At 46.4% G+C, this 19172-nt stretch overlaps 1 protein-coding gene across 1 annotated transcript; it reads right to left on the bottom strand.

Moving 5' to 3' along the window:
* Window positions 1-960: 960 nt before the first annotated feature.
* Window positions 961-13980, bottom strand: TNFRSF6B (TNF receptor superfamily member 6b). Its single transcript, XM_073308895.2, has 5 exons — window positions 13882-13980; window positions 10976-11158; window positions 9570-9948; window positions 7169-7366; window positions 961-1922 (listed from the first exon to the last, which is right to left on the bottom strand). The coding sequence occupies exons 2-5, from the start codon at window positions 11048-11050 to the stop codon at window positions 1639-1641; spliced, it is 936 nt and encodes a 311-aa protein (XP_073164996.2). The 5' UTR covers window positions 11051-11158; window positions 13882-13980; the 3' UTR covers window positions 961-1638.
* Window positions 13981-19172: the final 5192 nt, after the last annotated feature.

Raw genomic sequence — 19172 nt, 5'->3', positions numbered from 1 at the left:
CCCTGGGGATCTCCACTCTTCGAGCAGTTTGTACTGAGAAAGCTGACTTTTAGGCAGACTTCCTTGAACTGTAAGTCATTCTTCCTAAAACTCTGGGGGTAGAAGGGGGGAATGTTTAGGAGCAGATGAATTAAGGCTCAAAGTCCAGTGTGCTCAGAGCCATTTAAAGTTGGTCTTCAGCAGGGAGACTGCTCTAGGTGGAGAAATTTTCTGCGACCTTTAAACAACCACTGATGGAGGAAAACCACTCTCCCTTCCCCCTCCAAACCATAGCCTGTTCTTGGCAAGCATTCAAATAAAGCTATAAAAAGCTAAATGAGTCCCAGAGGGAAGCTGTGGTTGTGTGACGTCATGGCAGATCAGCTGAAGTGTACATATGGCAGTCATCCCCAGGGACTTCCCTAAGGGTTTAAAAAACCAAAACTCTCCTCCCAGCTGACGTGTGTGGTGAGACACTCGGCCTCTCAGCCCCTGACTTAGAGGAACGGCATTATTTAGATTATGTAACTGCACGTTGGCTCCATAGCAATGTGAGTGCCTGCTGAGGGATGTATGCATGTGGCAGCTATCCATGGCCCTGAGGAGAACAAGGCCATGAGGACACCAAATGGCGCCTGTCATGATGCTGCATTTTCAAGGCAGAGATCAGGCCAGGGCCGAGCGGCGCAACAGGACAGGAGTCTAGGGCCACATCTAACTCAGAGGGTTTGCCTTGGTTCCAGACACCAGTGCAAACCCTAGTGCAGACAGGAAAAGCTGCTATTTGCACTGGTGCCTGCTTGAAAGCGTTTGCACTGGCTGAATGGTGTCTGATGGAGGTTGGCATCGGTGGCTGAAATTGACACAACCTCTCGGTGCAGACAGGGATTAGTTTTTGCACTTGTGGTACGGATGTGAATGCACAAATCGGGCAATCCAAGACAAGGCCAGATGAAGATAACATGGAGTCTGAGGCAAATGTCATCTTTGCATTTCTCTGTATCAAACAAACATGACAAACTGTACAAAACAAGGCACTGTAGAAATACATTTAAAAGAGGCTGTAACTAGTGACCCCAGAGGCATCTTATACTTGACTCATCTCTCAATGATAAACCCCTCTTTGAAAGAAACTTAACATTGGAAGGTGAAAGGCAGCCTCCCCCAGTAAACATTTAAATATTCTTTTAAAAATATGGTGCACTTTAAAATTAAACTCTGCACAGTGGCCCAAGAAAGGGCAACAGGGACCCTTGTGCAGTCAAGAGATATGGCATGTTCTCTCTGGAATCTTATGCATTTCATTTCTGATAAAGTAACAACATCATCTACCCCTGCTTCCCAGAGGGGAGGTTAATATTCAAAGTGCAAGTTTCTCCCAGAATTCTCATCCAGCTCCACTTGCAGTGAAGTTCTGATAGCCGAGGCACAGACTGCATTACAGACTTCACCTGCGGCCATGTTAGACAGACAGCACGCACACACTGGGACAGAGGTCAGCTGTCAGAATGGAGAGGATCGGGAACGAGTCAGAGACTCACCATTCACTACCCCACCATTCATCTTCTCCAAGGTGCACCTCGAGTTAGTTTGTGGAAAGTTAATAAATTAATCAAGCTAGACAAAAACCAAAAACAACAAAAACCCTAAACAGTTCTGTTAATTTTCTAACTCCAAGGAGAAACGTTTCCGCACCATCTCTTCCACCGTATACAGCTTCGCTGCCCGGAGTGCATCCAGCAGCACTTTGATGAGCTCCAAGTGGTCCTTCTTCAACTGGGTGAGATACGTGTGGAACTTTTCCTGAAGGGCAGCCTTGGTGTCCTTGTGGAGGATCCCCTTTAGGTGCCCCTCGAGGATTTGCTGGAGGCGCTTCAGCTTTCTCACCGGGATGTTCTGGTAAACCACAAAATCGATCACTGCTTGTTCGCAGTCCTCATTTCCTAGAGTGGGGAGGAGAAAACCAGCATGAGGTTTAGAGTGCAGGGATGAAAGGGCAAACCCCACTGCTCTCTGTGGATCGGAACTAGGAGAAAAACCCTAGTATAACTGGAGAGGCCCATGACATGAGGTCAGCAGCTGAGCCCCAAGTGGGCAGTCAACCAGCTGTCAGACCCAGCAGCACAGCCCAAGCTCTTAAAGAAATACTGTTCAAATTAGACAGTCTAAAATTTGACCCTGACATTTGTCCCATCTTATACCTGCTGGTCTCATCCCCTGGCTTCCACTGATGTATTTGTCCTACTGATTCTTGCACAAGGCCTGCTGCATACAGAGCCTGGTTTTCAGACCTTGTCTGCCTACACATCATGGGCCCACCTGTACTACCAGATGTACACGTGACAATCCCTATGCTTGTGCACTCGGCTAGAGAGAGATCTGTGTGGCCATGGGTGTGCACATAATGGGATTTTCTTGTGCACACACACAAACACTGCAGTGCATGTGCAAAGCAGGTCAGTGCACTAGTGTGCCCCTAGCACGTGATTATCGGCTCCAGCCTGCATGAAAGCACCTGAATTATGCAGATTTGTTTGTTTACTGTAAATCAAACCAGCTGAGGAGAGAATATTGATTGCCTGTGTGAGTTGCTGGATTGATGGGTTATGCATAGAGCTGGGAGAACATGTTTAGAATCACAGAACTGGAAGGACCTCCAGAGGTCACCTAGTCCAGTCCCCTGCCCTCATGGCAGGACCAAGTATTATCTAGACCATCCCTGACAGGTGTTTGTCTAACCTGCTTTTAAAAATCCCCAATAATGGAGATTCCACAAACTCCCTAGGCAATTTATTCCAGTGCTTCAGCACCCTGAAAGTTAGGAAGTTTTTCCTAATGTCCAACCTAAACTGCCCTTGCTCCAATTTAAGCCCATTGCTTCTTGTCTTGTCCTCAGAGGTTAAGAAGAACAATTTTTCTCCCTTCTCCTTGTAATAACCTTTTATGTACTTGAAAATTGTTATCATGTCCATACTCAGTCTTCTCTTTTCCAGACTAAACGAACCCAATTTTTTCAATCTTCCTTCATAGGTCATGTTTTCTAGACCTTGAATAATTTTTATTGCTCTTCTCTGGACTTTCTCCAAATCTTTCCTGAAATGTGGCACCCAGAACTGGACACAGTACTCCAGCTGAGGCCTAATCCGCGCAGAGTAGAGCGAAATAATTACATTTTGTGTCTTGTTTACAACACCCCTGCTAATACATCCCAGAATGATGTTTGCTATTTTTGCAACAGTGTTACACTGTTGACTCATATTTAGCTTGTGGTCTACTCTGACCCCCAGATCCCTTTCTGCAGTACTCCTTCCCAGGCAGTCGTTTCCCATTTTGTATGTGTGCTACTGATTGTTCTTTCTTAAGTGGAGTACTTTTCATTTGTCCTTATTGAATTTCATCCTATTTACTTCAGACCATTTCTCCAGTTTGTCCAGATCATTTTGAATTATAATCCTATCCTCCAAAGCACTTGCAAACCCTCCCAGCTTGGTATTGTCCGCGAAGTCCCTGGTGTCTTAATTCATCACAATTAATCGCACTGTTAAACAATAATAGAATACCAGTTATTTAAATTTTTTGGATGTTTTCTACATTTTCAAATATACTGATTTCAATTACAACACAGAATACAAAGTGTACAGTGCTCACTTTATACTTATTTTTGATTACAAGTATTTGTTGTGTAAAAATGACAAACAAAAGAAACAGTATTTTTCAGTTCACCTCATACAAGTACTGTAGTGCAATCTCTTTATCATGAAAGTTGAACTTACAAATGTAGAATTATGTATAAAAAGCTGCATTCAAAAATAAAACAATGTAAAATTTTAGAGCCTGCAAGTCCACTCAGTCCTACTTCTTGTTCAGCCAATCTCTCAGACAAACTAGTAAGACTGAGTAGACTTGTGGGCTCTAAAGTTTTACATTGTTTTGTTTTTGAGTGCACTTATGTAACAAAAAAAAATCTACCGTTGTAAATTGCACTTTCACGACAAAGAGATTGCACTACAATACTTGTATGAGGTGAATAGAAAAATACTATTTCTTCTGTTTGTCATTTTTACAGTGCAAATATTTGTAATCAAGAATAATATACTTTGATTTCAATTACAACACAGAATATGTAGAAAAACATCCACAATATATAATAAATTTCAATTGGTATTCTATTGTTTAACAGTGTGATTAATCGCGATAAATTTTTTTTGAGTTAATCACGTGAGTTAACTGCGATTAATTGACAGCCCTAGTTCAAAACAAACCAGATTTTGTGGGGTTTTTTCGATTTTTCCGTTCAGCCAGCAAACCGAAAAATCAGTCCAACACTCAGCTCTCACCTGGCACTCGCCTCATTAAAATTAAGTGCTCAAAATAAAGGACCCAGATAGAAAGTGTGGGGGGAGACACAGACGGAAGGTACCTCATTGGTCAATGTTAGACCCACATTCCTAGGGCTAGAGCGGCCACACTTGGGGAGGGGAGGAGCTCTAGGGACTCTGGGATATGGTTACTTTGATTTGGGTCTGTGCACTGCAGTGTGGACGTCAGAGCCCTATGTTCGAGCACGGGTTAGAAAAGTCTTAACCTAGGGTTAAAATACAATGTAGATACTCAAGCGCAGGCATCCTAACATGGGTCAGCTGACGCGAGTCCCAGTAACCCTGAGCTTACGCTAAAGGACCACATTCATCCCCGGTGTAAATGCACTGATTTCAGTGGAGCTGCACCAGAGTGAATTTGACCCTATGGGCCTGATCCTATAGGTCATACTGCAGGCCAGAAGCTCACAACAGAGATGGACCCAAACGTTCCCAAAACGTAGCAGTGCCCAGACCTGGGGATTTCGCTTGGCCTAGTGTGAATGTTCAGTGGAACCCTGGGAAGGAGTAAGATCAGCCTAGAGTATTTTCAATATTTTACAGCAGAACTCGAACCCGTGGAGGAATGGGTTGGGCCAGTTTCTCTGCTGAATTCCATTAACTTCAACAGAGTCATGCAGGGCGGGATTAAAGCAGGGACTTAAGGCAGGGAGTCTGGGGCCTCAGCTCAAGGGGGCCCTGCAAAAATAAATCACAGGCAGTGATCTCTGGGGCACTCAGGCTGCCTGTCCTGGCCCCACGCTGCTCCCAGAAGTGGCTGGCTGCTGGCATGTCTCTGTGGCCCCTGATGGGGGGAGAAGGGGAAGGAGGCTCCACGCATTGCCCCTGCCCCCAGCACCATCCCCGCAGCTCCCGCCAATGGGAGCTACGAGGGCGGCGCTTGTGGACGTGGGCAGCACATGGAGACACGCTGTCCTCGTCCCCCCAGGGGCATGCAGAGACGTGCCAGCAGCCGGCCGCTTCCAAAAGTGGCGTGGGGCCACGGCTTGCAGGCAGCCTGCCTGAGCCCTGCTGCACTGCTGGTGTTAGCTGCCTGTGGGAACTGCAGCTCACTCCCCCTCCTGCACCCCAACCCCCTGCCCCAGGTCAGAATTCCCTCCTGTACCCAAACTCCCTCCCAGACCCCCGCATCCCTCCTGCCCCAGCCCCCTCCTGCACCAAACTCCCTCCCAGGAAAAAGACTTGTATACAGGGGCCCCACAAAATCTAATAACCCCGGGCCCCCAGGAGGGCTAATCTGGCCCTGGAGTCATGTCAGTTTACACTAGCAGAGAATGTAACCCTATCTACAGAGTTTGTATTTGTATACAATTACCGACGTGCCTGTGTACATCTGTAGCTATGTACATAAAGACATATGCAGGCATAGTACACACACGCTACCTTGCTCAGTAACAACACTCTTGCAAATTGGGAGTTAAAAATATCGCTCCATTCATAAGTTTCCCATTTTGCAAGTGCACTATTGCTCAAGAGATGAGTATGTGTATATAAACAACCCCAGGGCAGGATTCAGAGCCAGTTTCTGATGATTAACTAGAGAAGGGCACGTGCTGACGACTGCGATTGTCACTTGCTTCCTTTCCAAGGAACATCTCAGTTGCTACCATTGCCCCGTTGGGAAAAGGCTGACTCAGGGAGTGTCAAGTGAGAGTGTGAGTCAAGATTCCTATTATAGAATTGCCAGCCTCTGCTCTGACTGGAATTTACTGAAATGCTGTTGCATCAAATTCTTGATGAGGAGAGAAGAATGTTGACCAGGGAGAGGGACTCAGGGGGGGATGGAAAACAAGAGATTCCTTCTGCCACATTTGCTGGGGGAAACATCCCTTCCGCTGCATGTTGGGCAAAGGGAAGCTATTGTTTGTTGAAGACATCAAGGCCAGATTCTGCTCTCTGTTACAGCTATACAGCCTCATGGAAGTCAAAGGGACAGATTCACTACGAAGTGGGAGCAAATCCATTGTCTTCATTCCCGTCCAGCGCATTTGGTCTAGTGCAGTGGCTCCGGAGTAGCTGCCTGGCTCAGGTATATGGCAATCTGCCTCAGTGGGTCAGTTTGAGAATGAAGGTTAAATGGGAAGGAGTCACTAACTAGAAGTGAAACCAAAATTAAAACAAGTTAAAAAATAGAGACTGGTGGCCGCAGTCGGGAGAGGCAGCAAAGCTGCCCTGTCTGCAGCACACCACTTCTGCACCTGTTGCAGACTCCTAATCTATTTCCAGTTTCCTGCATGATTCAGTGCTGTGTGTCTTGGGCTGCCAGAAGGGCAGTGCCAGATACTTCAGAACAACATGTTCTCACTACTACTTCAGACTGTATGTAACAGGCTGATTCTGACATGCCTCGTGCCTTGATGCAGGCACTATCTGGGGGGCAGGAGATCAGCAAAAAGAAAAGGTGCCAACAGGGAGATCTTCCTGACAGCTAGACTGAGAGATCGGGATGGGAGGAAAACAGGGGTAGGTAAAAGCCAAGGAAAGTTTCATTAATTGAATGAGACAATGGCTGGAGAGGGTGCCAGGGGACCCTGTCTAAGATGATCTTAGCCAAGCTTTCAGTGAATTAGGGGGCGAATAGTTTGTCCTCTTTGTAGTTTAATTAAAACCAATTTTGTACTTTTAAATTCCACTGGAACTGATCCGATACATTGGGGTAGAACAACCTACACCAGAAAGCTTCACTCCAGCCCTGGTAGCAACATGATTCTCGCACATAGGTTCCCTCCCCCAACTCAGGCAGACCTGAATAATCCCCCACTCTACATCCGCTAATGCTATTCCGTCCCCAAGGGGACCAAGCTCCTCACCTGACTCCTGGGTTCCGTTTCCCTTGAACATCTTGCAGGTGGTGCACAGGGTGTCATGGAATTGGTTTCCTACGACATTAGTCTCTTTCCCCTGCTGCGAGCAGCTCTGGTGTGGCTTGCATGGCTCTGTGCTGGAGCTGGAGGATGAGAAGAACCCGTGGGGGCACTTCTCACATTTCGTGTTCTGATAGGGAGTACCTGCAAAACGGGGCACAGAAAGAGTATGAGCAATGAAATACCTGCAGTACACATCCATTGTGTTTGGGACAATGGCCCCTTAGGGAACACGGTAAAAGAAGATGGACCAATTCGCCATTGTCCTGTGCCTACGCAGTCATTTGCCCCAGCGTAAAGTAAGCGCAAGTCACTACCAGATGTCTGACATCCACTGTGCGCTGGTGTAAATGAGTGCTCAAGGTGAAAAGCAATGGTGAATCTGGCCCTAAGAATCTGCATCTGGCAGTGCTCTGAGTTCCCTCTGGGCACAAGGGGATGTCAGAGAGAGATTAGGCTCTGCGTACACATCATTCACAGGATCAGAGAAGGGGCCCTGCCCTGAGCCCAGTCCCCATCCTTCAAGGAGGATGAGCAGTTACCAAACTTAAGATCTGGCTGCAAGACAGCCCAATATTGGGGTCCCAGCCAGCTGGGTTGGGAACACTGACTCGCGTAAAGAAAAGGAGGACTTGTGACACCTTAGAGACTAACCAATTTATTTGAGCATGAGCTTTTGTGAGCTACAGCTCACTTCATCGGATGCACCTGACTCGCGGGTTGATGATCAGAAACAAATGAGGCAGAAAATCAAATCGTAAGAGAACAGCCAGTGTGCCAAGAGAAACCCCACACTGGACAGAGCGCTCAGCCTTTACGGAAGCCAACGAGCCCTGTACATGAAACTAACGGGTGAATCTGTGATCTCAGGAGTCACTGCTCCAAAGAATGCAGCCCATGTTCTGCTCCAAAGCTCTTTGAAGAACTTGCCATCTCTGTGATGTCAGCCCACCGCGTCGGTGCGCGCCCGGACTCCTCCCTATTTCTGGATATCCAAGTAGTCGCAAACGCGAAAAATAAATGTCTTTTCCAGCTATATCGAGATGCCTGCCTGCACCTCACTGTGGTTAGCATTCATGACTTCTGGGCTTTGTTACCATCATTCCCCGGGTAGGAAGGTAGTGTGCTTGGTACGAAGCCACTAACCTTAAAAAAGGCATAGTTGGTGCAGAATGGAGGAGCCCATCACCCCACTGTTTCACTCCCTTCACTGGCTCCCCATCCTACTTATATGGCCCTCATCACTGTCACCTGAGCACCTGGTCAAACTCAACCTACATGGAACTGGCCTAAGTGATTTGGGCACCTAGCTCACCATGCCTAATCATGGCATCTCACAATAGCCATATTCCATGGGAACAAGTCAACAACCTCACGCATGAGACTCGTGTGTACAGAAGACAGGACTTTCTCGGTGACTGGCCTATGAATCTGGAATGCTGTCATGGAGACTGCCAGGGAAACATAGCCACAAACCTCAATGTCTTCAGCGTAGGAGGCAAAACACACTGCTAGACCAAGCCTGCCTACTATAAAACTGCTGCTTAAATCCAAAATAAATAGAGGCCAGTCCTTGATGACTGTAGTGGAGAGGGAAAAAGAAAAATACATCTTTGTATACATGTTGTAATTTTGGAAAGCCCTCAAATACCACAGGAAAGGGGGTAATATAACAACTAGACAGAGCTGTGCTAAGGAAAAAATAAAAACTCCCTAATATCCTTCAGTAATCCACACGCCATCCAGAGCTAGAGAGCTACACTTCTGAGTCACCCTTAAATGCTCTTTGTTACATAACTGCTGTTTTGAGGGGGAGGGGGAAATATCAGTCTTATTTTCATTTGCCCCTTTTCCATCTTTAATACGTGCTTTCCAAATCACCAAATAAGGATTCCAGAAAGCAGCCCCATGGCTAAGTTCATCTGTCAGTGCTGTCCCCGTATTGAGACACCAAGCAAACCCCTTCTGGTCCGTACAATGAACCTTCCTTGCCCACTCGCCTTATTGCCTTCAGCCCTGGGTGCCCACACGAGACGATGGCCAAATTAGCGGGAACCATTGGAATAGCTATACTTGGACAACAGTAGTAGGCTGCTGCTCTTTCAGAGGACAGAGCCACTAGATGGCGACATTCTCTTACTCACTGGAGTGGATCTGACATCCCATCCAGCAGAGGTGCCCATATATAGGGTGAGAGAATGCACATGCGTAACACCAGATTCTCCGCTACTGCTACTTAGCAGGTCCCTCCTGGATTCCGACAGGACAGCAATAGCGTGAGACTATACAGGGCCCTTCGACACAGCTCTACCCCCCCCGGGCTCAGTCATCCGGCTGCAATACAGACCCAGCTTTACCACCCCAGTCCCGGCGGGACACTCGGCGTGCTCGAGGCAGAACTCGGACTCGAAGTAGTAGCCGTGCCGACAGCGGCACACTCGGTTGTGGGTGGAGTTGCAGCGATGCAGCTCGACCTGCCGCTCCCCACAGATGACGTTGCAGTATCGACACTTCTCCAGGTAGTTCCAGTACTGTGTGTAGTGCAGGTCTGGGCAGGGCGAGCACACGGTGGGTTTGTCCCTGGTGCAGTGCTGGGCCACAAAGGTTCCCGGCGGGCACTGGTGGCACACCACTCTGTTGTGAGTCACAGGGTCTTTCCGCGGGTAGGTGGGAGTGGCGCTGAAGCGAGGCACGGCCAGGAAAAGCACCACGGCAGTAACCACCCACTAGGGAAAAGAGACACAAAGAACTATAGCCTTTCCCTTGCCCTCTCGTAGAGGAGCCTCACGGTAACAGCAGCTGGGTGCCAGAATGGCCTCTCGCGATTACCACTGGGTCACCGTTCCGGATCACAGTGTTATCTGCCCCATCTAGCTGCTCCTCCCACTCACTTTTCCATGCTGCCCCAGAGACAGGGAATGCGCCCGCCCTCCCCCCCATCCTGACTCACTAACCCACCACTTCCTTAAGGCCTCCTTAAGACCTGCTTCTCGCCATGCCCACAAGAAGTGATTGAAACCCATTTTAAAAATCCCCTTCATTCCTCCTCCCTCTGGGCTCCCCAGCATGAGCCCTCCTGTCCCTGCTGGCTCTCAGCCTTTCAGGGCAGGGCCTTTCCTGCATATTGTGTGTTGTACAGCACACTGCAGACAAAGACCTATTTGAGCAGCCAAATTCACTGAGACCCCTGCACGAGTATATGTTCTCCATATCCCTCTTTAATGCCCCTCCCTGGTCTGAAGGAGAGTTTTGCCATTGACTTGAATGGGGCGAGGACATGAAGTGCAATGTTTGAGTGAATAGAGCTGCTTTGGGATTACAGGTTTTCCCTGGCTTGCAGTGACGTAGGGAATTTTACCAGACAGGAGCCCCACGAAAATCAGAAAACAAAGACACTCAGATACAGAACCCTAAAAGAGGAGCAGAGTGATTTAACGAACATCCTGACAGTTACCAACATCCCGGCAGCTTTAAAAGAAAATAAATGAGTTGGACGTTGAGATGGGACAAAATTACAATTAGAGCCTTTTAGAACATGAGGTTCCAGCTAAGGACTGAAGGCCCTGGGGTGTGTGGAGGGGGAGAGGTTTTCCATAAAATACAAAGACACTAACATTTTCATACAAATTTAATACCCTTTGAGAAACAAGGTGGGGCTTCACTAAAGGTCTGGAGAGCCACAGAGCCTTTTTTGGTTACCCCCTTCCTGTTAAAACCACATTAGACCAAGATCGAGAGCAAACAGCATGTTACCTTGGATGAATGTCTCAAATTCAGTGTGTGGTTGGACAGCATAGCACAGAGGGTGGTATTAGGGTTAGGACTCATGGTATTTGGAGACGTCTCCAGATGCTTGGATTGGGCCCTAGAATGATTTCTGGGCTGCTTCTCTTCTCGTGGAATGCAGTGATGCTAACTTCTGCTGAAGCTCCAGCTCTGTTGCATTCAGAAAGACACACAGTAAAGAGCGGTTTCAGAGGAACAGCCGTGTTAGTCTGTATTCGCAAAAAGAAAAGGAGTACTTGTGGCACCTTAGAGACTAACCAATTTATTTGAGCATGAGCTTTCGTGAGCTACAGCTCACTTCATGAATTATTAGTGGACACCTCTTATCCAGTATGCTGTCAATATCCCTACACAGAAGTGATGCTCTGTTTGGATCCCGGTGTGTCCAAAAGAAGAAGCCCAAGAAGAACAAGAGTTACAACCTCTCACCAAGGGCTGAGATCTCTCAGTCCTGGCTATGATTTTAAATGATCCAGCCTAAATAAGCAGAGATCCTCTTTATTGGCATCTCAACAGTAATATTCAATCAGCCCCAGAGTTGGGGGCACAAATCCAACATTCACGGGGTGCTCTGGAATGCAAGAATGTTATACATGATTGCACTGTCAGTTATGTAACACTGGGCCGTTGTGTCGTACAGGTGGGGTCTTAGGAAGGGAAGTGATTCAGTGACTTGGAAACAGAGAGTGTGAAAGGAAGGTCACCTCGATCCACTCAGAATGAGGTTCCTAGAGCAGATGAGAAGTGTGGGTGCGAGAAGACAGTCAGAGGCTTGTAAAGCTTACCCCAGGGAACTCCAGAGAATGTGTCAGAGCGGGCAATTTTGAACCGCCTTAGACTATATGGCTCCACTTCCTGGAGTTAGAGTCATTGGTCATTATGGGCCCCTATGGATTTAGAGAGAACATAGAAGAGGGTATTGCAGTAGCCATATTGAAGAAATGATACATGGATAAGGATTTTGGCAGAGCAGAGCTCTAAGGTAAAGTTTAATTCTCTTGAGTCTGGAGATGTGCAGCAGGTGGATTCACAGACAAAGGGAGATGTGAGAAGAAAACAGTCAGACAAGGATGATTCAGAGTTTTCTGAAACGATCTGGATTAGAGAGAGCAATAGGGAGTCAGACACAATAGTCAAAGAATTCTTTACTCAGAAGGTGGCCTTTGAAACATTTAACACGAGGAAGTTGTGTGTATCTAGGAGCTGACAAAGTCAAGTCCAGCATAAAGATGAGAGACAGAGGGAGCAAAGAATGAGATGATCTTCTTTTTGCACTGGCATAATTGCATGACATTTGGCAAACAATTATCCCCTACGCTACTGTTGCCCACTGCTCAGTGTATGTTACGCATCCCCTTCTGTGCCTGATCCACAGAGGATGTCTGCTACAGCTACCAACTAGGGGACTTTGTCCTTTAGCTCAAGTTGTTGAAAGTCTGGCCTTAGCCCCAGAGATCCTGGGTAAAACCCCTGCTGGTGACTAAGATGATGATTGTTACCCTATGACCTGATTTCATTCAGCATTTTAAAAAGAAATAGAATCATAGAATATCAGGGTTGGAAGGGACCTCAGAGGGTCTTCTAGTCCAACCCCCTGCTCAATGCAGGACCAATCCCCAATTTTTGCCCCAGATCCCTAAGTGGCCCTCTCAAGGATTGAACTCACAACCACCCTGGGTTTAGCAGGCCAATGCTCAAACCACTGAGCTATCCCTCCCTCCCTTGTAGCTGAACTACACCAGTTTAAATATTACCTCTGAGCCTTTAGTAAAAAAGTCTATGAAAAAGTTATATGGATTTTTATCAAGGGTCTAACTGAATATTTAAGAATTCTGCGATTGATACATACAAATTTCTACTAGAAAAACTAGAACAAGCTGCCAGGCAAGTAGTCTGGTCTATCAGCTTAAAACCATCTGCTTAATAAAGTTTGTAATTCCATATTAAAGCTCTTACAATTTACTGAATAAAAATGACACTTGAAAATGTTACCCTAATTTAACAACATGACTTAGGAGCCTTAGTCTCATTGAAAGTCAAGGAGAACGTCACACATATTTCATCAGCCTGGTCTGCAAAGGTGCTGATTGCTTCCAACTCCCTCTGAAAATCAGTCTGCTATATCTATACCTCTCTCTCTAGACAAACACACACACACAGTTTGCATATACACACGATCATATATGATACACAGACATATATGACGCTCACTCATAAAAATCAGTCCTAATCACACAAGAGTACGAAACAGTTATGAAACAAAAAAGACCGATGCAAACCTTACTTTCTATCCTGTCCTGTATTTCTAGGGCTTCTGATTTTAGCTTTTCACTGATAAACACTGCTATAACACCCCATTACAAAAATAAATAAAGTTATGTTTACTCAATAAACAGCAGAAAAATACTGGAAATGGTTACTTGTATCTAAGGGCTTGTCTACACACAGCACTAATGTGCATTCCAGGGGGTATGATTTCTAAAGCACACTAAAGTATTGCGCATAATTAGTCCCCATTGACCCTGCTGGTGTGCACTAAAGTGTCCCTAGTGTGCTTTAAGAACGCGGTTTGAATGTGACAAAGAGCATACGCTTTACAGTGTGCTCTACTGTCACGAGTAACACACGCTCCCTGCACTAGCGTGTACAAAGAGAAAGCCCTGAAAAAGCCTCTGATGGCTGGACATCTGCATAAAAACTCAAAAAGTGTTAAACACACACCCCCATCCCCAAAATGAAACTAATAAATCCTGAAAAACTGCAGCCCGGCTTATAAAGCGAGTTCCCCCCCACAGGTATACACATCTACACGCCGCACACACGCCCCCCCAGGCTGCAGACAGGGAGCCAGCCGCTGCCTTTCCCCTCCTTACCGGGCTGAGCGCTGGTGCTCACAGCTGCTGCCCTAGCTGTCTCTGCCTTGCTGGCCACCAACCCAGCCACTTTATAACCGAGAAGCCCAAGCCCTGCCCCTAGAGCAAGGCCTTGAATCGCCTCTTGCGTAAGAACCACGGAGCTCTGATGAATCATCAAGCTGCCGGCTCCGTGCAGCTGCTGAACAGCTCCAGCCTGACCCAGCCTCTGCCGGCTCCTCTCCGGCCAGGGTGACAGCCACGTAGCCGCCTTCTGAAAATCCCCCCTGCGCCAGGCGCAGCGCCCCGGCTGCGCTGCGCGGAGCCGCGAGATGCCAGCTCTCTCTCCGCGGGGGCTCCGGCCCGGCTCGGTCTCCAGCTGCCGCCGGCTCGCCGCGCCAGGGCGCAAAGCAGAGGTGGGACAGCACCGGGACACGTGTCCCTTACCTGGAAGCCGCTGCACCGCCCTTGTCTGGGGAAAGGCACAAGAGGGCAGTGCTGCTCCCCACCCAGCAGAGGGGACGGGCCCCCCCAGTGAGGTCCGCAATACCGGGGGACCACCCGTGTATAAGGCAGTCCCCCATTTAGAGCCCCCTGGAAACTCCCAGCGGAAAGGGGGCTCTGAATCGCACTAGGCAGCTCCAGAAGGGGTGTCACTTCCCCCTTTTCAGCCTGTCCCTGCTGCTGGGCTTGGGACTGTATTTAACTGCAGGTGAAAGTGCCTGGGAGCTCAGCACTTTCCGAAAATCAGGCCTGTTTAAGGTGTCGCCGCTTGAAGCACCCAGAATCATTAAAAAAAAGAACAGGAGGACTTGTGGCACCTTAGAGACTAACACATTTATTTGAGCATGAGCTTTCCTGAGCTACAGCTCACTGCATCGGACGAAAGCTCATGCTCAAATAAATGTGTTAGTCTCTAAGGTGCCACAATTCCTCCTGTTCTTCTTGCGAATACAGACTAACACGGCTGCTGCTCTGAAACCAGAATCATTAGGCACTTTAGAAAACCAGGACGTCTCTCTTTCCCTGTTCCCATTGAAGTCAATGGCAAAACTCCTGCCAGAGCAGGATCGGATCCAAACTACACAGCACTGAGCGCACACAGTTAAGAGACATCCAGAAAGCCTCCTAACATCACCTATCTGCTTCCTTTTTATGTGAATAGTTCCATCTTTTACCAAAAAAATGTTACTCAAAAGCTTGGCTTCACTTTCCCGTTCACACTAGGGCATGGGTTAGAATTTTCTAACAATAATTAATCACCATGTCCAGGCACTTTTGTATGCACTGTATTTGAATGAAAACGGTGTGCATGCAGGCACGTGTGTATTTGCCTTGAATTTTTGTCCAGGAAGCAAACGAGATCTGAAGTTTTGCACATGCACCGTCTGCACTCTCTCGTTTGACTATTACACATTTTACCCGGACACATCAGTAACTGATTTACTGGGGGAAGGCAGGGAAATTCCCTCCTACACATTCTCTTCCCTAGCTGTAAATGTTCAATAACTTCCTAGTCAGGGAATGTTTTTGTCACTTATATATTTGTTGCATACATCATCCATAGCTAAATATGCCCCACTCCCCAGTGTCATAAGATCCCCGCACAGTATCATAGGACACAAAGACCATTGCCATGGTCATTACTAGGGGATGGTGAGGAATCTTGCAGAGAAAAACTACCCCAGACACTCTATAGAGTTTCACTTTGTAAGTTGCCACTGCATTGTCCCCCTCCATAGATCTAGCAAACTGCTCCTCAGGTCAAAACTCACAGGAGCAGGGACCAAGCGTTCTCAGATCCTGGCCACAGCTATTCATTCCCCTCATATAAGAGCCATGATTGACCACTAGACTGACCACCTTCAAACGTAACGGTAAAGCACTTATTTGCCTTGGCTTTTCTATAATAACTGAACCTTCCCTAAAAAAAAAAAAAAAGAAAAGGAGTACTTGTGGCACCTTAGAGACTAACCAATTTATCTGAGCATGAGCTTTAGTGAGCTACAGCTCACTTCATCGGATGCAGTCAGTGGAAAATACTGAATGCATCCGATGAAGTGAGCTGTAGCTCAGGAAAGCTTATGCTCAGATAAATTGGTTAGTCTCTAAGGTGCCACAAGACCTGTTTTTTTTTCTTTTTGCGAATATAGACTAACACGGCTGCTACTCTGAAACCTGAACCTTCCCTAGGTGTCCAATGTAAGGAGAGAAAGTCAACATGTAAATACTATAGTGATGTTCCTTAACCAGAAGCTATAGCTCCCAAGGATCCATGGGGAAAGCAGATAACCACACTGATCCACAGCCATCCCAATGGATAGATCTCTCCTCTGCCCTACAGTCTAGGAAACCTTCCCACATAAGGGTTCATCGGCTAATCCTCTCTGGCTGCACATGATCCCTCTCTAAGTGTTGGGGGCGGGGGGCGTGCAAAGCAGAATGCCTGACGCCGGTCCTGTGAGAACCGATGCCCCATGTCTAATTCTCATCAGAAATCCTCACAGCAGCTACTTCTCATTTCTGACCAATGCTACCCTAACCACCCCTCACAATCCAGCCAAAGCCTGTGGTACATCTGCAGACAGCCTCTGTGCATGCCAAGGCAATGAATGTGCTCCAGAGCCCACTGCTCTTTCTTGTGCCCCCCTTTACTTACAAGTACTTCTGTCCCCCCTTTGCTAGCACAGGTGGAAGGAGCATGAGCTGAGTTACTCCAGACTGCAGGCACGATCATCAGCACTTCACTATAGGGGCAGAACTGCTCCCCTACCAAGTGGCTATCTTGCCTCTAATCTCCTTACACTCTGACTCCTTCCCCCCAAACAATTGTATCTTGTGTTAGAGAGGGAGAGAAGCAGGGCAGATAGTGATAGCACTGTGTTAGCTGGAGAACAGGAAACTCAAGGTACTTTTTTTCATTTCCTTCCAACAAACAGGAGAAAAGACAATGTGATATGTACAAAGCCACTCTGCATTGACCTTGGGGAGTCGTCCCTGGAATTTTTTCCCCCTTTTGGTTTTGCAATTGCTGACCACGGACATATAATTGTTGTTACATGTGTTGTCAAACACAAGCATAGAACCTCTTCATTTAATGTGTACTATGTAAGCCATTCAGGATCCTGCCACAAATTCAACTTTAAGGTGTTTAACACTGAAAAATGATCATGCACAATGGCACCTGCTTACTCTGCCAATCAGCTGCTGACCTTTTACTTAGTTTTTACTACTTTTTATTGTTGTTAGCTCTGCAGAGCCGATGCAGTATGGGAGAGGGAGCTGAATTCTATTCAGATTTGCACATAAACAGGATTGTTAACTAAACGCCTACTGCAGACGACTACTAGTGATGCACAAGCCAAAAAGAATGAAGCTTAAGTTGCCAGGGCTGGCATGCTTAGACCCCAAAAATTGCTTTTTTACATGCAAACTGGACAGATTTAGCTAACCATCACTGAGACAATACATAGAAAACGTCATGTTGCCATTTTTAGACATTTTTCAAAATAAGACTCCACTTTACAGGCTCAAAGCCCTATTTCTTATTAAAACTCAACTATGTAGGTTCTAATCACCACAGTACCTCAGCATCTTCCATTAGCGTGTATTAAGCAACATGACTAACTTTTGTCGCATGTTTGTTCTCTCATCCTCTTCCCAGTGTGAGAAGCATGTGCAGCGGAGTGCCTTGTATTGGTAGGGTCTCCTCTTTCTTTAATAAATATTCATATTGCTGTGGATTCAGGTTACAGAAGGCAGATCAAATAAATGCACTTTGCACTTGGAGCGGAAGGAAGTGAGGTGATGGGTTCACCAAGAACATTGCCCAAATAAAGATTGCAGGGTCAGACACCTAATGTCCAAATCACTCAACATCCATAATATTGATAATTTAACACAGGTGCAACATTAATGTAACATTCTACATATACAGTTCTATGCCTAAGTGTGCATGCTCTCTCTCACTGTATATTTCATTTCCATAAACACACAATATATATATATACAGTAAAAAGAAAAGGAAGACTTGGGGCACCTTAGAGACTAACCAATTTATTTGAGCATAAGCTTTCAAGAGCTACAGCTCACTTCATCGGATGCATTCTGTAGCTCATGAAAGCTTATGCTCAAATAAATTGGTTAGTCTCTAAAGTGCCACAAGTACTCCTTTTCTTTTTGCGAATACAGACTAATATGGCTGCTACTCTGAAATATATACTGTGTATGCACTGCATGTTACTGGATAGCTTCCCTTCTGATCACCTTTAAAAAAATACGTGTGGTGTAAACATCCTGCACACCCAGGCAATAGAGTAATGAATGCAAATACTGCAAGTGGCCCAGAAGTGCCCCCCAGAGGAAGAGGCAGTGTTTCCCATCCAAACAGGTCCCCCAGTTCAAGCATTCAACAACCTTCAAAGGCAAGTCCTGTACCATGTGTTTTGAAAAGCAAATGCAAAACCTCTTATCAAAAGAAAACAAAATGCAAAGCAGAGTCAGACATGGGGGAAGGAAGTTGGAATTTCCTCCCAAAGAACCAGCCATTATATGAGTATCCTGCACGCGGCTAGAATTAAGCAGGACCTGCACCGAGCATTTCTTGTTTGACTGAGCAGTTGGGGCTAATCTTTAGTTGGAAACACAAAACTGTCGCTCCTCCAACTCTAGGTCAGTATTGGCTCTGCTCCCGTTCTGAAAGGTGAATCCACATTTGAATCTTTGTTCTTACAGCCACTGGACCTGTCAAAGATCAATCTCATCATTTTACCAAAATTTGAAAAAGGATTGGACATTTGCATGGAAGTCGGAGAGGATTAAAACTACAACCCAGTGTTTGGAAAGGATAGAAGCCTTCAGGGCATAAACCAACCTTTAAGGATGGGGTTAAATTGTAACTATCCTTGAACTGGTTATTTCATGTGACTACTTCAGGGTTTTTTGTACATTCCCTCTAACACATCTGATTCTGGCCACTGTCAGAGAGCCGATACTGTACTAGATGGAAACGAGATCTAGTCTGGTCTGGCAATTCCTACAATATGATAGAGAAGTAACAGGCTGACCTTTACAGGGTCCATATTCCAAATGGGGTTTTAGCTTTATTGCTGTTATTTTTAGGAAGCAAGATCTGGATAATATTAACCTGGATGATTTGCAACCTCATTCAATTCAGTCACTGTCAGCAGGGGACTGGTAGGCATTTGCTTCCTCAATATGCACTTATCTAAATCATTTTATTAAAACTAAATTATAGATCTATATATAGAAGGCAGACAAGCTACAAATGTCAAATAGTTTTAAAAGTAGCA

This window comes from Lepidochelys kempii, chromosome 13, assembly GCF_965140285.1.
Source record: "Lepidochelys kempii isolate rLepKem1 chromosome 13, rLepKem1.hap1, whole genome shotgun sequence".
In the NCBI taxonomy this organism is placed as follows: domain Eukaryota; kingdom Metazoa; phylum Chordata; order Testudines; family Cheloniidae; genus Lepidochelys; species Lepidochelys kempii.
The sequence above is the reverse complement of the archived record's forward strand: the minus strand, read 5'-3'. Positions and strand labels throughout refer to the sequence as shown.